The 26,661-nt window shown below is 44.0% G+C and overlaps 1 protein-coding gene across 2 annotated transcripts in view; it reads right to left on the bottom strand.

Moving 5' to 3' along the window:
* LOC112264657 (protein Jumonji) overlaps nucleotides 1-26,661 on the bottom strand; it is an 89,771-nt gene that overhangs the window by 24,725 nt on the left and 38,385 nt on the right. For both annotated transcript variants that reach the window (XM_024441410.2, XM_024441409.2), the window contains exons 2-4: nucleotides 15,915-16,050; nucleotides 12,625-12,745; nucleotides 3,590-3,759 (exon numbers count right to left, since the gene is read on the bottom strand). In XM_024441410.2, coding sequence (XP_024297178.1) covers nucleotides 3,590-3,759; nucleotides 12,625-12,745; nucleotides 15,915-16,050 — 427 coding nt within the window. The remainder of the gene's footprint in view (nucleotides 1-3,589; nucleotides 3,760-12,624; nucleotides 12,746-15,914; nucleotides 16,051-26,661) is intronic.

Raw genomic sequence — 26,661 nt, 5'->3', positions numbered from 1 at the left:
GAGTCAGAGGGAGGGAGAGAAGAAGCCTGTTGGGCTGGCTCCTCTGGTCACTGGTGTCTGGTCTATGGTTAGGCTACGTTTTCAGCGGGTGGTGCTGGGCTTATAACAGCCGCTCTCTCTGGTGCAGAGACTCAGTCTGTCAGCTCCCAGACACAGAAATATAACCCAGGCGTCCCTCCTCCAGGCCTGTTCCCCTCCCTCCTCCCAATCCTCAATTATGGACCTTTCATGTGCCTCAGAACCACAGTCAAATCATAATTAAGGCTGAAAGAGTCCATTATGACTGTCATTTTTCACTAGACAGGCGTAATTACAACCAAAATGGTCGACTTAAACATTGTCCTTTAATAGAGTTCAAACAATGAGTTTAAACAGCCAATCGAGAGCTTTAACGGATTTTTTTTTACACAAATGTATAATCTGACTAACATCCATGTTAGGGAAAATTAGCACTTCTACTGGTTCTCGGGTATAGCCTAAAGACCCTCCGGAATCTCTAGAGCCTCTCAGAAAAGCAGTTCCAAGATGTGAATAAAAAAGGACAGACGCCATTGAGTCAAGTGTATGACCTTCCTCTTCGATGGAAGTAGGGGGCCAATCCCTGGCTGAATCCCCCGTCATAGACAGAGAGTGTGGAGAGACCATGTCAGACACTCTGCCCCCTCTCACAAACCCTCATGCTTCACCACTTCACCTCGTTCAGGAAGATGATGGGTGGAGAGGGGAGGGAATGGAAGAGAGTGGACTGGGACTTTTTCAATAACATTGTTTTACAGGCTGCTGCAGCAGAGTGAATCTGAGAGGATTGGGGATTATATCACCTCTGATTTACATTCCTGAATGTCAGCAAATCCATTAACCCATGCTGCCCTAGGCTCCAGTCAGCTCATTTATAAAAAATATATGTTTTTAAATCAGCCTTCGTAAACACAACCACAGCCTCCGACCTAGACACATTCAATGCTTAGCCAGCCATGGCACACACACACACACACACACACACACACACACATAGCTGTTATGTAACATTGGACAAGCATATTAGTGGGGGTTACTCATCTACTATATCTGGCACTCTCAGCCATGCGTGTTTGTGTACACAGAAAGAGGCGCAGCTGCGGTGACATTGTCACAGCCACTACCAACAACTACCCTCTCTACCCATCACTACAGGCAAGGTTCTGTGCTGCCTGTATCCAAGGCTAAAGACTCAAGAGTTGCAGCATACTACGACAGCCTACACAAGCTGACAGGCTGGCTGGACTACTACCCCAGCCTCAGAGACGAGCTGGCTGGCCAGGCTCCAAATGGATTCTGTCACCGCCGCAATAAAAAGGGATGCGAGAAGGCACCGTAGCACATAAAACACGACCGATTCACTCCGCTTTGTGACCGTCGCACGTTACTCTACATTGCATCAGAACAGCCAGCAGTTTCCCAAGAGAGATTAAAAATATATCGTTCCTGTTTAAAAATCGGGAGAAAGAAAACAGCTCATTATGATGCTGAGTCCCAGATGAATAAGCAGGGGAGATTACAAGCTGCTGCTGCGGTAGAGAACAGAGGAAAACTTCTCCCCGTGAAATCAGTGGAAATGGCCTGCTTTCATAACCAGCGCTTTATTATCAAACGCTTTTCTAAAGCGGTCAGACAGGGGGCTTGCTGGGTAAATGTGGCATGTTTGTCAGATAAGATAAACATTTGAGAGGAGCGGAGCCGTTTGAACAGAATGACCGTTTGACCTCTAATATCGACCAGGAACGCCATTGATCTGTTCCAGAGCTAGAAGAACAGACCGTGTGCCGGCTCCTTGCCTCCCTAGCCCCTCCCTGTCAGCTCTGGGGAAAATATAAATACATTGATACAAAGTGTAAGTGTTAGACTCAAACATAGCTGCCTTGGGCCACTACAGTGAAATACCTAGCTAGCGTGGGCCACCAAAGTGGATTCAGATGAACAAAGTCCTTTGAATGAAATCAAAAGGGCAAAAGCGCCTTTGGAAAATAAAAAACAGTGAAAACGTTGCTGCCTCATGGTCTATATCCATCTGTCCCCAGGACACCGACCGTGCGTGTGCGCACGCACACCTCTGCGCTGCCCTGACATTCTTGCACGTCTCCTCGACGTATTGGTATCTTCCACACGGGCCATTAAAGTGAAGGAAGAGAGAGCACATCCCTGTGCATGAAAATGCCATTAAGGCAGCATGAGCTCTGCAGAGGAATCAGGCCGCCTCTCGGCAGGGTAACAGAGCTATAAATAAGGCTGCCACGACTGGGTGCAGCGGTCAACCAAGCGCAGCACGGTGGGGTGGGAAGGGAAAATAATAATAATAATACTAGGAAACTGGTCAGGAGTTAGCATAGCATCCAGGAGTTGTCCAAAACCTGAACAATAGAAGACATTTACTGGAAGATTCTGAGAACAGATATGTTCCATTAAGAATAAGGCTGCCAACCCTGTCCGTTTGACTGATCGCTAATTACGTTACATTGAAGTGACATTGGCTTTTAAAAACACGAGTCTTCATCTCTTCTTCTCCTCTGGGCCTCTTAGCTCCCAGCTGATTCCAGTTCGTTTTAACCTACTTCATGTTGCCAGCCGAGGTTAATGGCAATACCAAATTAATCTAATCAAGGCATTACTCTTCCTAAAGGGCTATTTCTGGTTGTGATGAGTCGGGGAGGGTTCTGCTGGGTGGGAGGAGACACTGTTCAGAGTTAAACACTCTCTGGGATTGAAGACATCAGTAAAAGCCAAGGCCAAGGTTGTTCATAAAAATAAAAAAAAACATCAAGAATCCTCTTTGTTCCTGAGGTGAGGCTATACTCCACTCAGTTTCTCCATTTCTTTTTTTGTGTTTCAATTCATCATTGAGGTAAAGACTAAAGGGAAACATATCCATGATAGTGAACTTCTTGAGTCCTGTATAACACTGAAGAAACCTGTTATACCAATACAGAAATGAGGCGAGGTGGGATTTCAGCTGAACCCTGAAGCTGAAATGCTGCCCTGTTCTCCCTAGCTTGGCCGTGTTTGCGTTGGTGGACGGCAGAGAGCAACCCAGGCCTCTCTGTGCTCTGAGGTACAGGAGCAGGGTTATCTGGCTCTACCAGGATGTATGTGTGGGTGTGTGCGTAGGGGGTGCTCAAAGCTGACTGTGTGCAGATAACAATATTCAATATTCATTGTTGAAACATTATCTGTAGCCAATGTGTAACCTGTGAGGACAGAATGGGTTTGGTGTTTGCCTTATCAAGGTCAATGAACCTGGACCTCTGACTGAACTATTCCTTCTGCACAGCTAGGCCTGGATCTAGGTCAAAGGCAGGCCGGGAGGGAGGCCTGGAACTCTCCTGAGATGTGTGGCTGCTGAACTGAAGCCCTAACGGAGGTCAGAGAAGCAGGGCCCTGGTGTTGGCCTGGTGACGAGACGCATGGTGCTAGGGTGACTGGGCAAGTAAGTGGCCGACTGAATGAGTAAATTAGTGAGTTGGGAGGATGAAGGACTGAGTGTGTGTGGGGGTGGATGAAGGGGTTTGTGGATGAAAAGGTGAGATGTGAGGCATGGACCACAAGGTTACTGTACCTCTCAGGCAGAGGAAGGTGAGGAAATCTTCAGTCTTGGGTTTTCGTCTTGAGATGTCTCTGATGTGAGCGGAGGGTGCGGGCAGGGCGGTATCAGACACCTTGACCGGGGTGGTGCTGGGAGAGTTGGGCTGAGACTGGGCAAACTTCCTCTGTGCTTGCAGTCTGGGCCTGGGAAGAGACAGGAGATAAGTTTTATTCCATACATTCTTACACAGACCTACGATAGGAACTGACATACAGCTCGCCCTGTTTTGTGTATGCATTTAAATTTACACTGAACAAAAATAAACAACATGTAAAGTGTTGGTCCCAAGTTTCATGGGCTGAAATAAAAGATCCCAGAAATGTTCCATACGCACAAAAAGCTGATGTCTCAAATTTTGTGCACAAATTTGTTTACATCCCTGTTAGTGAGCATTTCTCCTTTGCCAAGCTGATCCAGCCACCTGACAGGTGTGGTATATTAACAAGCTGATCATGATCATTACACAGGAGCACCTTGTGCTAGGGACAATGAAATAGACTACTTTAAAATGTGCAATTTTATCACACCCCAGATGTCAAGTTGAGGGAGCGTGCAATTGGCATGCCGACTACAGGAACGCCCACCAGAACTGTTACCAGGTAATTGAATGTTCATTTCTCTACAACATGCTGCATACAATGTAGTCTCAGATTATTTGGCAGTACGTCCGGCCTCACAACCGCAGACCACGTGTAACCACACCAGCCCAGGACCTGAAATGGGCATAGTCTAATTGACCCGACAACCAAAAAAAACATACTGTATCCAATTAGATTTCTTAATGAACCCCAAAAAGTTTTTTTGGGGGTGGGGGGTTGTTTATCAAAAGTTACCTGGCTAAGTCATTAATCCTGGTTTGTAGTATACCCCTCTGTTCAGCGGTTTAACACAGCTCTGGCCTCAGTTGTTAGTATGCCTAATTTAGTCAGTCTGGGCTTTGGACATGATTTAATTATCTTTAATAACACTGCAGTGGCCATTGACTGAAGTGTCCACGGGGGCTAAAACAATGATAATCCTCCTTCAGAATAACCCCTAGCAGCACCTGCAAGCAGCCGTCCACCTCATAAAAGACTTTGATCCATGTTGACTCTGAATTGTAATTAAGTTCTCCATTAAAGCCAAGACATCTGCAGCAGCTGACAACTGATAACAAGTACAAAGGAGGTGTCAAATTGCAGACAGACTTTCAAGGCCAGATTTATTTTTTTCCCTTCAGTCTCTCCAGGCCAGATCGCTTTCTGCGTCCGTTCTTTCTTCTGATTCCACAGAGGGAGCAGGCTGACAGGATGGAATACTAAGAGCAGCCTGTCTGGAGATGGACCTGGTCACAGCTCTTCATCTTTTATCACACACACACACACAGCACCCTGCATTTAAGAGAAGTGTGCCATTTAATTTCACCATCTCCTTGCTTCAAAGAGGTGTGATGCCAGATACAGGCCGGTCTCACGGTAAACCGAAAAAGACAATGCCACGCTCATACTGCCTCCCTGTGTTCCACCATCCTGTTTGAAACAGTCTCCCATTCAATCTGATGCTTGTTTAGAGGAGAATGTTCAGGCCTTCCAGGCAGGTTGACAGACACAGACAGCATCACTAATCAATTGAAACCACAGCCACTTGCTCCAGACAGATTGTGACTACTCGGCTGATTGTCTCATTGCGCTACATGTAGGGAGGGAAATGCTTCATGATATCCTACAGTGAGCCCCCCCAAAAAAAGACATGACATTTGGCAAACTATGCCCTGAAACACCCAATGTATTTTGTTTCCATCAAACCCCCGGAACCTACAGCTCTCCAATTGCACTTCAATCACAAAGCAATACACAGCCTATATAACACCAACCCTGACTAAATACCTTGAACAAGAAGCTGTGAAGAGATTGCGTCGATACACACATACACTGGGTTCAGTGACGGAACAATCTGTTCAGTTCCTGAGAGAAGCCTTTGTTCAAGAAGGATTCTGTATTTGATGAGCAGGTGCATCAGTATGATAACCAATCTGTTCTCATGCTTTAGTTCAGCCAGTGAAGAGAACAACAAAAAAGGTTCTGTTCCCCCTGGAAAGACCAATGGCTGTTGCAGGTCACATGGTTCAAACACCTGAACATGACAGGTGTCACCAGCCCATCATTATGTTGTGAATGGAGCTATTAGTTTCCCTGCCAGACTGGTAAAACACGAGCTGTTTAAACAGCCCGACTCATGGCCCTATAGCTGGCAGGGCCTCTGGATGGCGAGAGAGAGCGAGATATTGTGAGTCATGGAGACTGGTGCAGATTAGAGATTAAGAATGCATTAGTTACAGTGGCTCCCTGACACCACGTCTCCCAGAGGGCAGTACCGACACTACAACCTACTTGGGGGAGAACCAACACTACAGCTCCATGAAGGCAGAACCAACATTGCAGACAGCAGTGGACCATTAGAACGTGGATGATGGTATTTACTGAATGCCTCCCAGACAGTAACAGGAGAAAAACATGGCTTTCAATAAACCCCTTCAGAAATATGATCTTGCTCATGGGAATAGAGCCAGCGATAAATAGGAGCCATTTAACTGGACGGGGTTGTTAAAAGGTAGGATAGACCATTAAACTATTAGAAGTGCAATGGCTCTAGACAGACCTGAGCCCAATGAGCACAGTGGCTTTTATTGGAGGGGCTCGTCCTATCTGTTGCCTATTAAAGACACTGAACCACAAGACTAAAACCTGGACCCTTTCCCCAGGAGGGCGGAGTACAGACCATCTAGTCAGGATATCATGGCGCCATGATGTACCCACAATGCCCAGCAGGACTTAAGAGACAAATAGCAGACACCAAGCCTCTCAAACCCAGAGCCTCCCTGTAGAAAGCTCTCGCACAAACTTCTCAACACCGTCACGGCTATGATCTTCAAAAATATATATGAGCAGATGTGATAAGGATATTTACTAACACTGGCTCTGTGTCAGAAGTGGGGTAAAACTGGAGTTGCTTGATGAGGTGCTATCCTTCTATATGGGTCTAAAGACATGCTATGTCTGCCGTTTGTAACCACCTAACCCAGACTTATACTCGCTGCCTAGGCACTGCTCTACACACGCCTAATAGAGAGATCGGGAGCGAGAGAGAGAGGGAGAGCAGAGCACCTGCAGTAGAGGCACAGGCTTACAGGGGAGGGATTACTGCAGGATGTCCCCTTCATCCCAAACTAATCTTCCTCCTCCCCCTCTGCCTCCCCCGCTCTTCAAAGCTGCCGTTCCTCTGATGTTACACGTGCTTCCGCTCTGTATCATTGATTAGCTCTCAGACAGGAGGGTGACCCAGCGCCGGAACAAGAAACAATGTCTGGATTCCCCCGGCTAAATGAAGGGAGGAATGAGGTTCTAAACCGCTCCAGATGGTCCACATGGTCCTAATAAACTCTACCAACAGACACTGCAGCGCTCAGCAGCTGGAGAGGAGACAGGAGACCGTCAGACGCAGATGCAGGAGAAGAGACAGCGAGACAGACTGATTCAGACCGAGAGTGTAAAGACAAGGTAGCCAGACTAGCAATATTCAGTTAAGCTGCAGTAATGGTTACTGCATCCTTGTTTAAAAGTATTGATTGTCATCAAACTAACACAGCCACAAGGGGAGTATGTGGCTGATACACCTGCATTGCTTGCTGTTTGGAGTTTTAGGCTGGGTTTCTGTATAGCACTTTGTGACATCCGCGGACGTCGAAAGGGCTTTAAAAATACATTTGATTGATTAAACCGGTGGGTTTAGTATCCAGTTGAAACTACAGCCAAACTTTGTGTCCAACATCTTTCCTCACAGCAGCACCATTCTCCTAGAACATCATCATCATAACCACGGCTGTCAATACAAACATTAAGACTGGATGAATCAAATGATTGGGATTCTAAAGTAGGGGGTTAGGGTCAGGGTTAGCATAAACAGCGCTCACGGAGAGAGCCACTCCGGCTAATGTGTTATTGCTTTTCTGTCTGAGTGTTGAGCGCTTGGAGGAGAGATGGCCTTGCTTGAGCCGACTGCGTGACCTGGTGACCCTGTAACCCCCCCAGGGCTCAACACTCCCCATGCCATAACAGGTCATTGGTCAGAGAAGCTGAAAGACAAGGCTATGAGGGTGAGAGACAAACAAAACCCTTGAAGTCTGGATCTCTTGAATTTCATCTTAGAGTTCATTACAACTATTTCACCTTGAAACATTCTAACTATACCATTGTGTGGAATCTGCTGATGCAGAATAACCCTGATAGTACTGCTTGATGCAGATCCATGCTGGCTGGCAGTTTCTAGTCTATTCAAAACCAAGACTGAACCAAGACGTCTGCCGCAATCAAAACTGGGATGTCTGAAATTTCAGACTTCCGACTTCAGTGCATTCAACAAAACTGGGAACTCGAGTTCCAACTGGGATAAATCATTCTGAACTGTCATCAAACTCGCCAGTCTTTCTAGAGCTCTGACTTTCCAACCTGAATATCATTGACGTCATGATTTCACCTCGTATTTTTCCCGAGTTGCTAGTTAAAAAAATGTTTTTTTTAAACACCAATGAACACATTTCTCTTTTAAATGATGTGAAACGGAGTGTTGGCGAGCATTCCAATGAGAGTTACCACAGACTAACAAATATATTGGGGCAGTGTTGGTGTGTGATGTGTACATAAAGCTTAAATGAGTCCTACACGATGACCGTCACACAATCCACTTTGCGCATAATTTAATTAAAGCAACCTAAGCCTACGTGTTGCATAATGCATTACCACACTACCATGTTACTGTGTCCACTATTTCCCTTTAGTATAGTACTACCATGTTACTGTGTCCACTATTTCCCTTTAGTATAGTACTACCATGTTACTGTGTCCACCTTTTCCCTTTAGTATAGTACTACCATGTTACTGTGGCCACCATTTCTCATTATTATAGAACCAGTAGTGGAAAATGTAATTGAAATGTTATACTTGACTTAAGAAACTTTAATAGAAAATGACTCAAGTAAAAGTGAAAGTTAACCAGTAAAATACTACTTAAGTGAATATCTAAAAGTATCTAGTTTTAAAATGTACGTATGTACAGTGGCGGAAAAAGTACACAATTGTCATACTTGAGTAAAAGTAACAGTAAATGCTATACATCCAATTACTTATATTAAGCAAACCAGTCAGCACTATTTTCTAGTGTTTTTATTTATTTTACGGACAGACAGGGGCACTCTCCAACAATCAGACATCGTTTACAAACATACTATGTGTGTTTAGTGAGTTTGCCAGGTCAGAGGCAGTAGCGATGACAACGTATTATATTGATAGGTGTGTGAACTGAACCATACTGCTGTCCTGTCTGAGAAATGTGACGAGTACCTTTGGGTGTCAGGGAAAACATATGGGAGTGAAAAGTACATATTTTCTTTAGGAATGTAGTGGAGTAAAAGTAGCCAAAAACATAAAATAGCAAAGTAAAGTACAAATACCCCAGAAAACAACATGCAAGTATTTTTACACCACTGTATACTATGATGTTACAGTGTCCACTATTGTGCTTTAGTATACTACCACCATTGGTCCCAGTACATTCTCTATGCTTAGAGCAGTGAGCTGATGAACTGTGTATTAAGGTCGGCACTGGACAACATCACCTTCTCCTCGGGTCAGTGGGCCGACCACTTCCCTGGACAACATCACCTTCTCCTCGGGTCAGTGGGCCGACCACTTCCCTGGACAACATCACCTTCTCCTCGGGTCAGTGGGTCGACCACTTCACTGGGCTTACCCTGGTCTCTGACCTCTGACCCATGAGCTTGGCGGCCATCTTAAAAATCACACTAAGCCAGATCAATAACGAGCAGGCTCAGAGAAAAGCTGTGTTATTGCTGACGTCACTTTAAAAATCAGGACCTAATCCATGAAATCACAGGCTCTGATTAGTTCTGGCCACAGCAGTGGAACATGGGATATGCCATCCAGTCCACATCCAATTATGATAGAACAAAACTACTTCTCTTCAGAACTGCTGTATAGTTTGTTGTGATGTTGCCGTTTTATTCCTTTGGTGTGCCTATTGTCTTCAGTGAATACAAACAGCCTGCAGAGAATAGAGAAACTGGAACAAACACTGTTTATGACGATGCCTTGCTCCCTCTCTGATCTCCCCTCCAGTCTTCCCTGCTTGGTAACAGGGTATACAATATCACAATGCATGATAATACACACTCCTCCGCTCAGCAGACCGTATTGTGAGAGTTTATTCAGAATGATGTGTGACAGTATGTAATGCAGGGATCATCAACTAGATTGAGCTGTGGACCAATTCTTTCTTCAGCGTATGGTCAGGGGCCCGGAACATATTTACAAAATCATTTGTAGACTGCAAATTGACCGGAAGAAACACAAGCAGATAGAATCATTTGACTAAAAACAATCATTTCAAACCTTGTGATTGCATACAAATATAAGCATTGCTCTATTACACGTGGGAATACCTTGGAACACATTCCCAAAATTAAAAAGTATTTGATCTCCACTTTTTCTCAGAAAACTTGGGGGGGGCAACAGAACGGCAGACAAAGGCAGTGCTTACTAACTTGGCATTCATTAAAACAAACACAACAAGCAGCTCAATGAGCTAATCTTGGCTCTTACTACTGAGGAGAATTTGCCTCAAAATCTCCCTAAGAAGTGGAGCTTTCCAACATTGGTCACCATGGCTGAACCGTGTGTTTCCTACTCCAGCCTCGTGGTGTGGCTGGGAAGGGGAGGAGGGAAGAACCTCTCCAGTACTTGGCAGGGTTCTAAGATGCTGGGGCCCGATTTCCAATCCCGGTGTCCTAGGAAGACAAACACCTAAGGTCCCCAAACGCCTATCCCCTCCTGAGACACTGGGACCCTCCCTTGCACCCCAGGATGAAGCAGCCAAAATCACACACCTGTGCCGCCCCTCTCCACTAGTTCTTGCGTTGCCAGGCGTGAAAGGTCCTGGCACCTCCTCAATCAGCCACCCTGTTATAGAGTGGCGTGGGCTGCAGATGCCAGGGCCAAGAAGTCATCCTCCACACACACACACTCCCCACACCAAAAGACCTGAGCTATTGCCAAGCACTCTGAGCCGGCTGCTCATTAAGAGAGGGAGAGAGCCTACTTTTATTCCAGCATGAGAACTAATGAAAACCATCAAACCACTGTACTGAACACAGGACTGTTGTTGACGCAACGCCTTTCTGCTTCTCTCCCTGTCCATATTGTTCTCTTGCTCTCCTTTTCAGGTTTGCCAGACCTCTTAAAGACAAGTTCTGCTTGGACTATTAAATAACAGGTACTGCACACACACACACACACACAGAGAGGGTGAAAAGAGGTGGTGGAGACAGGGAGCTGAGGAATCATGCGATGGCTGGCTACACAGAGGGTCTCACGGTGAGAGATTACAGAGCAGATCTCTGTGCTATGGCCACTGCAGTACAGCATGTGCATATGAATATATATGATTTAATGTAGCTGTGAGTGTGTGTGTGCCAAGCAGTGCATTTAATCCACAGTGGCTGGTCTGTTATAGAACCAGGACCTGCTAGTTGAGAGGGAATCCCTCCCAGTCTGAACCCACCAGTGTGCTCACACCACTCCTGTGCCCCAGTCTCCTCCAGTCCCACACGCCCCCCAACCCAGTCTCCAGTCCCACACGCCCCCCAGCCAAATTTATTTATAAAGCCCTTCTTACATCAGTTGATATATCAAAGTGCTGTACAGAAACCAAGCCTAAAACCCCAAACAGCAAGCAATGCAGGTGTAGAAGCACGGTGGCTAGGAAAAACACCCTAGAAAGGCCAGAACCTCACTACAGACACTGGTTCAATTCCAGGCTGTATCACAACCAGCCGTGATTGGGAGTCCCATAGGGCGGCGCACAATTGACCTAGCGTCGTACGGGTTATGGTTTGGCCAGGGTAGGCCGTCATTGTAAATAAGGATTTGTTCTCAACTGACTTGCCTAGTTAAATAAAAAATAAATAAAAAACTGAAACATCTTTCCGCCTTTTAAGAATGAACGCTGGTTAAAGAGCTCCCATTCTTCTGAATCAAACTCCTCTTTACCCTTCACTGTTGATGCTGTCATGTCCCATTACTGTAATTCCCTGACTTAACCAAACACATTACTGAGAACAAGAGAAGAGAATACAGCAAGAAGGAAGTTAATTAATAAAAAGACAAGAGGCTTTTTATACATTTACTACCACAATTGTTTATTTTGGCTTTGATAATTCACACACATGAATCTGAGAGCGCCGAATTAACCAATGCTGACATCACCAGGATCAAAACACCTCTATGATGCTGTACTGCAGGCCATAAAAAAATATATATATCTTTTTTTAAATTAAGTCCAGATTCACAAAACACTACTTACGAAAAAAACCATTAGCTTCTTAAAGTTCATGAGAGCAAATCCTCAACAATATCTTAAAATTGAATAATTTTCTTACGAACTTCTCAAATTCCTTAAAATGTTTGTTGCTAGGCAACCATTTTAGCTATCTATTACTGTTCTAAAACATGTTCTTGGGTTTAAAATAATCAATACTCAAACTATCAAATGACGTTTGTGAATTAAATATTTTCAATTGCTTTCATGAACTTTCTCTCATTGCCCTAAGACTAAGGGTTTAGCCATCTTGGAAATAGGAACATTCCCAATTTTATTTTCAATAATCTAATTTCTTAACTTTTAGCTTAAGGAGAAACATGAATAAATGGCACAAGAAAGATGTTCAACAACTTTGAGGAATATCAACTTTGCTTACATTTTCTTAAGTCTATAATTAAGGAAAAAAATGCCAGTTTAAGACAATTAAGGTTTTGTGAATCTGGGCCCAGGTACTGTAGAGATCCCCCTGCCTATCACTACCTTCACTCAAGCACTCTCTGGTTCAAAGCTGCTGCCGATCAGAGAGAGAGAGCAGAGCGAGAGAGCCATCGCTCCAGAGTACAGGTTAACACGCTCACCTCTTCTTGGCAGGGCCATCCTCAGAGTACTCGCTGCTGCCGTCGGTGCTCTGGAACCGTGACCCGTCAGCATTGTGGCCCTTCTGCCCTGAGCCATTGAGCTGCCCGCGGGCATGGGAACCTAGAGAGACAAGACATTGGTTAGAGACCATGCAATGTACTGCTAGGACATGTTGACTGGAGAGAAACACGGTGACCAAAGTAAGGGCGCTGATGTGTGTTTGGAGCCCGTTAGCTGAACAAAGTGAACAAGTCGGGACTTGAGCAGATCTCAAAAATACATTCCAGTCAAATAAAGACAGCATTGATGCGTAACCAAGACATGAAACTGAAGTGAAACTCTTAATCAAATGAAACTGCATTCACTGCAATTACACAAACAAGGTGGAAGTAGTAATCATGGTTAAGAAAAACAGATCAATTATGATCCACTAAACCTTTGTAGGTAGTAAAAGTCTACCTGGTACTGGCATTTCTAGTTGACGCATGACCTTCCCCATCACATTCCTTAGGACTGAGTTCTTACATCACGTGCCAACCTAAAACCACAACCCTTAACTGCGGGTGTCAAAGAAACAGAAATTAGAATGGTAATAATGAGTGGCGGCTTCCTCTGAAAACCTGTTTGAAGAACCCAGAACAAACCCAGACAGCTGGTAATTGAAGTCTGTGTACCGAGTGCAGGTCACTACCTGATAGCAGGAGACCAGCCATAGAGCTTAACATGTCTGTAGACCTCTTAACATGCTCTGGCAGTATGAGTCACACCACAGTGATGCTCAGGGAACTGACTGGGATATGTTTGGTTTGTGTGTGTTCTGTGCTCAGGGTGAAGCTTATAACACCAAGAACTCAAAAGAAACCATTCTTCTGATTCAGCTATAATAATATTTGTCTAATTTGTAGTAGTAGGTGACTGTAATAATATTCATACTGAGCATAAACAGCCTGGTGAGGGGCCATCTTATCTCCTCTCTACTCCCTCCCCTCTCTGCCCTTCCAAGACGTTTTACATATGTTGGTTTCACATCAGTGCCTTTGTGAGGGGCCGGACACAGAGACAGGGATGCAAACTGGCAGTCACGAAAGGGAGCCAGACTGGGCTGAGGCCTAAATTCTTTCCCCTGGTCCCAGTGAGGCCTAGTTGGGAAGGAGGTTGACGGCTGATCCGTAAGGGACTCTAATCAGATTTATGCGTGTTTCAATAAGCCCATCACCTTGCTATGTTCCTCCTGCTCTCCAGACAGAGAGAACGGGAGAATGAAGGAGATAGAGGAGCGAGGTTGGGGGTGCGTACCACAGCAAGTCACAGAGTGTAGCCCATTAGTGGGAGGTGGAGTAATGCAGACAGGAAGCCCAGATGCAGACAGAAAATGTTAAAACAGCCAGGAGAGTGGCATTACTTCAGCTTAAATCATCTTTACAAACAGAGAGTGATTATGACTGAATAATAATGTTTCTAATGGAGTAAGCTTAGCGTCCATCAGCAGCCTGTTGCAGTAACCCACTAACTGGTCCACTGTACTGTGGCTAATAACAAAATACTTATTTCTCTCAGTTTTTAATGACACAGTATGATTGGGACTGTAGTATGTATAAAAATAAACAATGTGTTTGTTGTGTGGGATTTATAACCCATTTGAATGTATTTTCAACCACTTCTGACAATAGAATGTGATACTAAAAAAGGAACTATAGGAGACAACCCTACAAGAGAACAACAAAAAGTAGTGTTTTTAAAATGACTGTCTCAACCACACAGTTCTGACCACAAATCAACCCCAGACCGAAATAGACAGATCCTATTTAGTAACTATTGTCTATGTGGCCTAGGGTGATCTAGCAGTCTAAACCGCAACCTCCTCTGGCACATACTGTATGTCTACAGTGTTGGCAAAGGTTGGACTCCGGCCTACTGCCCTTTGACACAACCTCTATATTTCCCCACTGTCATCTTCATAAAATACCTTAAATATACCTTAAAATTAAAATAATTTGAGTAGATGTGTTATGTGAGAATGACATGCTGCAGATTGTCAGTCTATCACTCGCCCTATCCGAGAGGAAGCCAGCTCCACCACCAAGGCTCTGGGCCCTCTTCCACTATGTTCGGGTCAAAACTTCCAGTGTCAAGCCCTGAGGTCCCCATGAGGCAGGACAGGGTCAGTGCTAAGGGACAGACAGAACAAGGCCAGTGGTGCTATTGAGCAGACACTCACTACCATCCACCATCTCCAATGGTTTGGAACACAGCCAGTAGTTTTCAATGGGGGCAGGGGGGTATGGAGAGGAGGGCAGGGGAGCGGGAGGAAAGCTTCCTGAGCAGCAGTAACCAGAGGCCTATTGATGTAATGATGCCTTCCATCTAAGGAGGGATAACAGGGAGGGGAGAGGATGCAAAAGGGGCATCATGTAATTAGTTGAATAATGCAGAGGGGGGAGTGAGGGAAAGAGGAAGAGAGAGATGGACGCCTGCCAACACTGAGAGGTAAAGTGGTCAGGGAGATGGCATGATTGCCGGTTATGGGATGCGAGATAGACGGGGGGGGAGTAGGAGGGGAGACACGCTTAGGGCCTTGCAGGTTCGGTCCCTCGGTCCCTCTGCTGTTGGATCAATGCTTTTGGTCATGTAGTGTATTTCAGTAGAGATCCAGCGTGTTGTTCGGTCATCTTGTTCTAATCTAATTTGCACCTTCCTCACATCCCTCTGCAGGTAGCTGGCTCCAGACAGCCAGTCAGACACACTCTTCTAAGAGACTGACAACACTGCAGGGGGGGGGGGGACAGTTTCAGCCGGTACAGGGCAGTCTGTGTGCAACTGAGCCTGTGACCTAGATCTGAACTGAGGCTTCTCCATGCCCGCTTGGCACGGTGTAAACTTCCAGAGGCCTTTATCTCTCTCTCGGCCTCTGGGTTGTGTCGTGACAGCTGAGAATAGGTTCAGAGGCCTGTGTGAAGCACAGCGAAGGTGTCAAACAAAGCAGCAGCAGATCATTCAGACCAGCCTTTATACCACAGGCGGACACAAACAGGCAGCCTGAGCTCCCTGGATGTTATTGCACCTGCTTAGAAAAAACCCTGCAGCATCCTCTGTTTCATTGTGCATACTAAAGCACCTTCACTCTGAAATAACGCTATATTAAATGTGTCACTATTCTATCACTCCTATCATTATCAGCTGGTCCACTGCAAACAAAAGACAGAGCAGCCTATCGCAGGTCTGTGAGCATCCAGACAAAAGCCTGACTGGGGTAGTGCTGCAGAGAAAAGGGTCCCAAGGAGAAACTCACCATTAGTGTATTTGGTTCCATCGCCGATGCCGTCTCCGAGCTGCCTTTTCTGAGCAGTCTTGAACTCCTTCAGGGAGAGATAGAGCACCTTCCTCACATCCCTTTCCTCTGACCAGGGGATCCCATCAATATCATCCTAAAAACACAGGACAGAGGACTACTGATTATCATAACACAGCATCTTAACATAACAGCATAGTAGATGATAGACGTTAGGATAAGAATAACATGGCACATTAGCATAACATAGCAAATCGTTACAAGTAGCATCACGTTTCTCACTTCATGAACCGTTTCTCACAACATAAAAGACAGAAGGGTGATTGCTCACAAAACCATGTTTTGGGGGATTTTCACAAAAAGTAATCCATAGAAGGGTCCTTTGGAGTTGGTATTTTACATATATTTATATTTGTGAGCGCCCAGAACCAATAAAGCCTAATAACGAATTAAATTGGGAGACTACGGCTGCCTAGTATGACAGATTCTGGTTGATTCCCTTGGCTGTCAAAGACACAGGATGTTATTGTAACAAGGGTGACAGACGTCTTAATCACACTGCTTCCTTTTCCTTCATCACTTGTCATCTTTGACAATAACCCTCGTTCCATCTCAGTACTATTGCGAATTTTAAAACAATGGAAGGGACAGTCCATGAGGTCAATGTGGCACAGACACTCACAGCAGTACACCACCAGGAAAGACAGAAGAATAGGATCGTGTCAAACTTCCGTTACATTGCACTAACTTTCCAACACGCTTCATTATTAAGGTCTCCAGTGTCTGAATACAGAAATAACATGCTTCCTACACAGAGCAGATTTAATGTATAACACTGTTATAACCCTACTTCCCCTCACAGTAAGTAAAGCACTGCTTCCTACACAGTGCAGCTGTACTAGGCTACTTTGCTGCTATAAACAGCCTCATTCTTCTGGGAAAGCTGTCCACTAGATGTTGAAACTAGAGGTCGACCGATTCATCGGAATGGACGATTAATTAGGGCCAATTTCAAGTTTTCATAACGGTAATCAAAATCGGTAATTTTGGGGACCGATTTGCCCAATTTTTTTTTTTTTACACCTTTATTTAACTTGGCAAGTCTGCCTGTTACGCAAATGCAGTAAGCCAAGGTAAGTTGCTAGCTAGCATTAAACTTATAAAAAAAACAATCCTAATCACTAGTTAACTACACATGGTTGATATTACTAGATATTATCTAGCGTGTCCTGCGTTGCATATAATCTGACTGAGCATACAAGTATCTGACTGAGCGGTGGTAGGCAGAAGCAGGCGTGTAAACATTCATTCAAACAGCACTTTTGTATGTTTTGCCAGCAGCTCTTTGTTGTGCATCAAGCATTGCGCTGTTTATGACTTCAAGCCTATCAACTCCCGAGATGAGGCTGGTGTAACCGAAGTGAAATGGCTGGCTAGTTAGCGCCCCCTAATAGCATTTCAAACTTCACTCACTGAGCCTTGGGGTGGTTGTTTCCCTTGCTCTGCATGGGTAACCCTGATTCGATGTGGTGGCTGTTGTTGTTGTTGTGTTGCTGGTTCGAGCCCAGGAAGGAGCGAGGAGAGGGATGGAAGCTATACTGTTACACTGGCAATACTAAAGTGACTATAAGAACATCCAATAGTCAACAGTTAATTAAATACAAATGGCATAGAGAGAAATAGTCCTATAATTCCTATAATAACTACAACCTAAAACTTTTTACCTGGGGATATTGAAGACTCATGTTAAAAAAGGAACCTGCTTTCATATGTTCTCATGTTCTGAGCAAGGAACTGAAACGTTAGCCTTCTTACAAAGCACATTGCACTTCTACTTTATTCTCCAACACTTTGTTTTTGCATTATTTAAACCAAATTGAACATTTTTCATTATTTATTTGAGGCTAAATTTATTTATTATATTAAGTTAAAATAAGTGTTCATTCAGTATTGTTGTAATTGTCATTATTACAAATACATTTTAAAAAATTCATTGGTATCGGCTTTTTTGGTCCTCCAATAAATCTGTATCGGCGTTGAAAAATCATAAAATCAGTCGACCTCCAGTTGGAACACTGCTGTGGAGACTTGCTTCCATTCAGCCACGAGGATTAGTAAGGTTGGGTAATTCGGCGTGGCTCACAGTCGGGTGAGGTCAGGGCTCTGTGCAGGCCAGTCAAGTTCTTCCACACCAATCTTGACAAACCATTTCTATATGGACCTTGCATTGTGCACAGAGGCTTTGTCATGCTGAAACAGGAAAGTGCCTTCCCCGAACTGGTGCCACAAAGTTGGAAGCACAGAATCGTCTAGAATGTCATTATATGCCGTAGCATTAAGATTTCCCTTCAATGGAACTAAGGAGCCTGAACCATGCAAAAACAACTCCAGACCATTATTCCTACTTTACAATGCACTATGCATTGGGGCAGGTAGCGTTCTCTTGCCATCCGCCAAAGCGTGATTCATCACTCCAGAGAAGGCGTTTCCACTGCTCCAGAGTTCAATAGTGGCGAGCTCTACACTGCTCAAGCCAACGCCTGGCATTGCGCATGGTGATCTTAGGTTTGTGTGCGGCTGCGCGGCCATAGAAACCCAGTTCATGAAGCTCGAGTTCTTGTGCTGACGTTTCTTCCAGAGGCAGATTGGAACTAGTGTGTTGCAAACGAGGACAGACGATTTTCAGCTGTCGCTGGCTCCGTTCGGTGAGTTTGTGTGGCCTACCATTTCGCAGCTGAGCCATTGTTGCTCCTAGATGTTGCCACTTCACAATAACAGCACTTACAGTTGACCAAGGCAGCTCTAGCAGGGTAGAAATTTGATGAACTGACTTGTTGGAAAGATCGCATCCTATGATCGTGCCTCGTTGAAAGTTACTGAGCTCTTCAGTACAGGGCCTTCTACTGCCAAAGTTTATCTATGGAGATTCGATGGCTGTGTGCTAAATTTTATACACCAGTCAGCAACAGGTGTGGCTGAAATAGCCAAATCAACTAATTTAAAGGGTTGTCCACATACTTCTGTATATATGGTGTAGCTGTAGGGTAATTCCATGGTGACGAAATTACACTCAGATTTCAGTTTTAAATCTATAGCAAACAAAAACCCTTGATTTCAAAGTTTAACAAACCACAAAACTGTACGAACAAGGACTACTTTCAACAATTCCACTGAACATTTTATAAAAACGCATTTCAGGAAATACTGCACATGCAAAGTTTGATACGTTTTTCCAGCTAAAGTATATTTTTTTATACTGTGTAAATTGGTCGAAGTAGTCATTGAGCATAGAGTTGGATGTTTTGTTAAACATGGTGTTTGTTTGGCATACATGTTAAAGTAAAAAAAAGGTTGTACTAGTGGACATCACTGAGATATTCCATGAGAATCAACGTGATGAAGTTAGAGACAATCGACTGTCTCCTTGTGATGAAGCGGAGGGGTGACAGCCATGTTTCTCTGCAGACACTCAACTGTGTCGCCAATGCTGTGCACCAACTCTCCTCGTTACACTAAGCTTTGACTGACAAACACACGCAAGCTAGCACACACCCACAGCTGACACCTCTGGCTTTGGACTCTGGGAGCAGATCAAAAATGTGCTTGCAAGTGTGTGTTTTTCCTTCTCTTCCTCTTAGAGGCTGGCAGGCTGCCGGAGTGATTTCCTCATCTCCCTACACGTAGTGACGCAAAGTTGGAAACTGCGAAGTGCTGGGCTCCTCAGCCGAAAGGCATCGTCAGCCGAGCCCCGCAAAGAGATGCAACAAGATGTAGAAAATGTTTGTTTTTTTACAACACAAGGTAAAACGTCAACAGCAAAAGAAAAAAAACTGAAAGGGGTCAAAAAGGTTCCCAACATTCTACTGAAACGCAACACTTAAATCATTCAAATAGGACTTTATTCTGCAGATTGCTCGTCTTAACAGAAAGCAGCTCTGCCCATCTGCTTAGTAAGGGCTAAACCCTCTCTAAACAATCAATCCTTGTGTCATACATCACAACATGTTCATCTCAATGCTTTCAAAAAATAACAAAAACTGTATAAAAATCCAACATTGCTATCCCAAAATTGCTTTCGTGCCTTTGCTGTAAGTAAATGCGTTTTTCTTGGCACGACCAACAGACGTAGGTAGGCAGAGAGACTAGCAGAGGCAGGAGTTTGGGTAGTTAGGCAGGTAAGCAGGCCGTTGAGAAGGCTGACTGGCGGAGGGTTGCCAGGCCTCTTCAGAGGGAGAGTCGGGCTGCTGGCAGAGCAGAGTAGGGCCTGGGCTCAGATGAGAGCTGAGGAGCTGGCACCACCACAGAGACAACACGCAGCACTGAGCTGACAACCCCTATCCGCTTACACACACACACACACACACACACACACACACCCCCGGCTCCCACTGGGAACCAACAGCCTGCTAATGAACGCTGAGGCTTGTGTGTCTACTGTTGCGGGACGACTGGCACACAGCACGCACACGTTTTAGGGGCCCCAAAGGGACTCAGAACCCGCTGCCTTTCATACCACAGCGCACCACCTTGGCAAACACAGAACAGAAAGACACACGGAGGCTCTTCTAAATGACATCAAGAGCCTCTACTCCTTCAACATTCCCACTGAGACGAGCCAGGATGGGGAAGGTGTATATCCGCAGACCGAGACTAAAGTCCCAGACAGACGTCTGTCACAGCAGACGGAGGAGAGACTACATCAGACAACATGCTGGCTCCCTCACACTGTAAACACACGCCAGTAGAGACTTAGACGCCAGAAAGAAACCATGTCAACTTGCAAACGCTTTACGGTCTGGAACCTCCCCAATAGGCTTCATGAAGATAAGTAGTCTACACCTGATTGTTCGGAGGCTGCCGTTTACACTAGAAGCCCAGCGGATTGGTTATTTATAGCGTTGGTATCTGAGTCTAAAGCAGGGGCAAGTCTTAAAGGGAAAATTCAAAAATGTTTCAACTTAAACACTCCATTTTCACATGTGCTGGAGATGATGATGTTTCGTGGTAAAAAAAAAAGGAGGGGAAGATCAGTGTTTCCAATAACATCGGTGTGCATCGTGTGATTTTGACCAATTGGGGGTCGGGGTTGGAAACGCTGATCTGAAGCTTTAAAAAAAAAAAAAAAATAGAAACATGCCATTTTCACATATGTTAATGTTGGGGTGGCGCAGCAACATCAGTAGCAGTGGGAGACGTTTGCGGGTCCTGTGCATCTTATTGAGCAGTGAGATGTCCCATGTTAACACATCACTGGGTTGTAAACCTCTAACCATTCCTGTCCAAAGCCACCTGATCCATTAAGACCAGGACTAATATAATAACCAGGACAGAGACAACCCAGTTTCATTTGTCAACTCGAACATTGCATGATGGATGGAAAAGCTTGAATGTAGTTGTAGATAGAACCTTACAGTCCCAAGCGCTCTCTATCTGCAAAAATGATTGCGATAATATGCTTTAAGGTTCTGAACCCTAATTGGTTTGAATTGTGTCAGCAACGTATTCTTTTGAACTTGACATGAGGTATTTAGAGTACTATATTAGGTAGAGACCATTGAACAGAACAGAGCTGTCAACTCAATTTTGACAAAAATGCTGATAAATACTAAGTTTATAAATAGATTTTTTTTTTACTGCTCTAAGGATATAATAACAATAAATGTTATTATTAATTTATTAATGCACAGATCAACAGAATAATTATCACTGAATTGTTGTAAGGTTTGTTTTTGTTAATTAATCTCATAATTGACGGGTTGCCAACTGGCGATTTGACACGAACATAAATGTAATTTATCCATTCATTAATTCATTCCCAAGCTCTTGAGATGTCCGTAGCGCTGATGCATGACTAAATACAAATTGTCTTATGAGGTGAACAATAATGGAAACAAGGTCACTGCAATGAGGAATAAAAGAACACTGGTTCTTCAAACCTACTGTGTACTGTACGGGGATTGGATGAACCTACTGTGCACTTGGGGTGGTAAGTAGCCTCGTTGTTAGAGCGTTGGGCCAGTAACCAAAATGTTGCTGGATCGAATCCCCGAGCTGACAAGATAAAAGTACAAATCTGTCGTTCTGCCCCTGAATAAGGCAGTTAACCCACTGTTCGCCAGTAGGCCGTCATTGTAAATAAGAATTTGTTCTTAACTGACTTGCCTAGTTAAATAAAAAGGTTAGTTTTTTCAAATTTAAGGACTGGCTGAAAGATTTGATGCCGAGAGGAAGTCCATCTAACCAAGCAGGAAGTTCACACACCCCCGTCTGCAGATTGTCAGCCACCATGGATTAATTTTACAGGAACAGAACCCCCCTCCCACACACAGGAGAGGGGTTGTCCCAATTTCAAAACAAAAAAGGAACACGCGTGCAGTGGTTCACATGGCAGACTAATAATAACAGTGCTGGTGGTCTGGATCTCATCAACTGGAGAATGTGGGCCACGCGCCAACAGATCCGGCTAAAATGTGTTTTAGTACTGTATAACACACATTCTCCTAGGGGGTGAAGAGGGCTTAGTGTTTGTGTAGCTAGGAAGGGTCTCCCTCGCTCTTCCCCTCTCATTAGGGTCTCCACGTGTCCCAGCACTAACAGGAGAGGTTTTCACCCAGATCATTAACACTTTCACAGCTTTTCTCCCAAACCGTTACTTAGCTTGCAGATACAAGTGACTAGAGGTCAACCAATTATGGTTTTTCAACGCCGATACCGATTATTGGAGGACCCAAAAAAAAGCCAATACAGATTAAAATCGGCCGATTTTTAAAAATGTATTTGTAATAATGACAATTAAAATAAGTGTTCATTCAGTATTGTTGTAACTTAATATAATACTTCAATAAAATCAATTTAGTCTCAAATAAATAATGAAACATCTTCAATTTGGTTTAAATAATGCAAAAACAAAGTTTGAGAAGAAAGTGCAATATGTGCCATGTAAAAAAGCTAACGTTTAAGTTCCTTGCTCAGAACATGAGAACATATGAAAGCTGGTGGTTCCTTTTAACATGAGACTTCAATATTCCAAGGTAAGAAGTTTTAGGTTGTAGTTAATTTAGGAATTATAGGACTATTTCCCTCTACCATTTGTATTTCATATACCTTTGAATTTTGGATATTCTTATAGGCACTTTAGTATTGCCAGTGTAACAGTATAGCTTCCATCCCTCTCCTCGCCCCGAACACATCGGCAACAGCCACCCTCGAAGCATCATTACCCATCTCTCCACAAAAGCTGCGGCCCTTGCAGAGGGGAAGGGAAACAACTATTCGAAGTCTCAGAGCGAGTGACGTCACCGATTGAAACGCTATTAGCGCGCACCCCGCAAACTAGTTAGCCATTTCACATCGGTTACACCAGCTTGAAGTCATCAACAGCTCAACGCTTGAAGCATTGCGAAGAGCTGCTGACAAACGCACAAAAGTGCTGTTTGAATGAATGCTTACGAGCCTGCTGCTGCCTACCGTCGCTCAGTCAGACTGCTCTATCAAATCATAGACTTAATTATAAAATAACACACAGAAATGATATGGTCGAATCCAGAAACGATCATTTCGAAAACGTTTATTATTTCAGTGAAATACGGAACCGATCGGTATTTTTTCTAATGGGTGGCATCCCTAAGTCTAAATACTCTTGTTATATTGCACAACCTTCAATGTTGTCAAAATTACGTAGAATTCTGTCAAATTAGTTCGCAATGATCCAGGCTGCCCAAACTGTTGCACATACCCTGACTCTGTGTGCAATGAAACGCAAGTGAAGTGACACAATTTCATCTGGTTAATACTGCTAATATTAGCTAAATATGCAGGTTTAGAAATATATACTTCTGTGTATTGATTTTAAGAAAGGCATTGGTGTTTATGGTTAGGTCCAACGATATTTCGCAAATGCGCTTTTGTTAGATCCCCCAGCGTTGCATCGATTATATGCAATGCAGGACATGCTAGATAAACTAGTAATATCATCAACCATGTGTAGTTATAACTAGTGATTATGATTGATTGTTTTTTTATAAGATACGTTTAAATGCTAACTAGCAACTTACCTTGGCTTCTACTGCATTCGCGTAACAGGCAGTCTTTGTGGAGTGCAACGAGAGGCAGGTGGTTATAGCATTGGACTAGTTAACTGTAAGGTTGCAAGATTGCAGCCGACAATGTGAAAATCTGGCAGTCAACCCACTGTTCCTAGGCCTTTATTGAAAATAAGAATGTGTTCTTATTAACTGACTTGCCTAGTTAATTTTTTTAAAAAAAGGTATAAAAAAAAATATACCGATTGTTATGAAAACTTGAAATCGGCCCTAATTAATCTGCAATTCCGATTAATCGGTCGACCTCTACAAGTTGCAAGCTGCGAATTAATTGGAGGGGTTGCAAAGCAGACAGGATTTCACTGAGTCACAAGCAGAAGTCCATTCCAAAGTGCAGGGCTGAGTCAGGCACTCTTACTAGGAGCAGACTTAGTGACTAACTAACTGGGAGTTAACGGGTGCGTGAGGAACTTAATGTCATCACCTCATTACACCTCTACCTCAGCGCATCGGAATGCCCGGGTCGTATCCACCATTAAACACCCTCATGCTGGGATCGACCACATTCCTGTTCTCCGTCTCAGACCCACAGCACTTCCATCTGCACCATCGCTAAACATTATCCCGTTCTGGGAACTATTGAAATGTTAGGGACTGTCAACCCAGAGGGGGAAGAGTTGCCTCGCTTCATCTCTGTGTGTCTCCTGCCCTCCTACCCATCTCCAGTACCCAGGGGTCCACCGTGATCACCCTGAGAGAAAACACTGCGTTGATCTGAGACACACTGCCAGGCGCCACAGAATGCATTTAACTGGAGGGATGTAAAGAGCTTTATCATGGTGTGGTTTCTCTTCCTCCCTTGACAGTGACAGACTGCACTGTCATTCAGCCTGTCATTGTCAGACTCATTAAACTGGAGTATGTAGGGTTGGACGATAGATCATATTAATTTGATTGCATGTTTTAGCACGATGTTCCAAATGCCTGCATCACAAGAATCTAGTTGATTTGGTGGTACCACGTACCGCTAGCAGCATTGTAGCCACAGACTTTGGACGAAAAGCATTCCCAAATTAAACTGCCTTCTACTCAGGCCCAGAAGATAGGATATGCATATAATTGGTAGATTTGGATAGAAAACACAGTACAGTTTCGAAATCTGTTACAATAGTGTCTCAGGCTTGTATTCTTTGGTGACAAAACGGATGGCACTGTGATAGACTGCATCCAGTTTGTTGAGTAGAGTTTGAGGCTATTTTATAGATGACATCACCGAAGTCAAGGATCGGTAGGATGGTCAGTTTTACGAGGGTATGTTTGGCAGCATGAGTGAAGGATGCTTTGTTGCAATATAGGAAGCCAATTCTAGATTTAAATTTTGGATTAGAGATGCTTAACCTCGAGTGTAGGTGGCAGTATTTTGATATTTGGATGAAAAACGTACCCAAATGAAACTGCCCATTTCTCAGGCCCAGAATATGCATATAATTGTCAGATTAGGATAGAAAATTCTAAAGTTTCCAAAACTTAATATTAAAACAAAATATTGTCTGTGAGTATAACAGATGTTGCAGGCGAAAACCTGAGGAAAATCGAAACCGGAAGTGATGTTTTCCCTGAAAGCTCTGTTCCATTGATATCCCTTTAAATGGAGCGACGGCAGGCAATCAGATTCCTTTTCCTATGGCTTCCCCATGGTGTGAACAGTCTTTAGACATAGTTTGAGGCTTTTATTTTTTTAAATGAGCGAGAAAGATCACATCGCGTCATTGTATGGCTGGGTGCCAGCAGCGTTTTGCATGCGCAACAGCTTGGAGCAGACATTTCTCTCTCCGATTAGCTTCTTCACAGTCCCGGTTGAAATATTATCAATTATATATATTGTAAAAAACAACCTGAGGATTGATTATAAAACACGTTTGACATGTTTCTACGAACTTTACGGATACTATTTGGAATTTGTCTGTGATGTTGTGACCGCTCGAGCCTGTGGATTTCTGAACATAGCCAAAATACCACCATTTGGTTGGCGCGTTATAAAAATAATCTTTATAGAACAACAGGAACATTTGTGTAACTGGGAGTCTCGTGAGTGCAAACATCCAAAGATCAAAAGGTAAGCGATTAATTTTATTGCTTTTCTGACCAATCTACTTGGCTGCTAGCTGTTTGTAATGTTTTGTCTACTGAGAGAGATGTCCTTACATAAACGCTTGGTATGCTTTCGCCGAAAAGCTTTTTTGAAATCTGACACGCCAGGTGGATTAACAACAAGCTAAGCTGTGTTTTGCAAAATATTTAGTACTTTAATTTGAATTTGTCACTCTACAATTCAACGGATGTTGATAAATGATACCGCTACTGGGATGGGTGCATCATGAAGTTAATGTGAGTCTGGAAGGAGAGTTTACAGTCTACCCAGACACCTAAGTATGTGTAGTTGTCCACGTATTCTAAGTCAGAGCCGTCCAGAGTAGTGATGCTGGACGGGCGAGCAGGTGCAGGTAGTGATCGGATGAACAGCATGCATTTAGTTTTACTTGCGTTTAAGAGCAGTTGGAGACCACGGAAGGAGAGTTGTATGGCATTGAAGCTCGTCTAGAAGTTTGTTAACTTCTTATGGTATAGGGGGCGGTTGGGTCCCACTTGGGCAAAAAACAGGGGAAATGCAGTGCGGCAAATTTTAAAAAATGATATAAAAATCT

This window comes from Oncorhynchus tshawytscha, linkage group LG13, assembly GCF_018296145.1.
Source record: "Oncorhynchus tshawytscha isolate Ot180627B linkage group LG13, Otsh_v2.0, whole genome shotgun sequence".
NCBI lineage: Eukaryota > Metazoa > Chordata > Actinopteri > Salmoniformes > Salmonidae > Oncorhynchus > Oncorhynchus tshawytscha.
The sequence above is the reverse complement of the archived record's forward strand: the minus strand, read 5'-3'. Positions and strand labels throughout refer to the sequence as shown.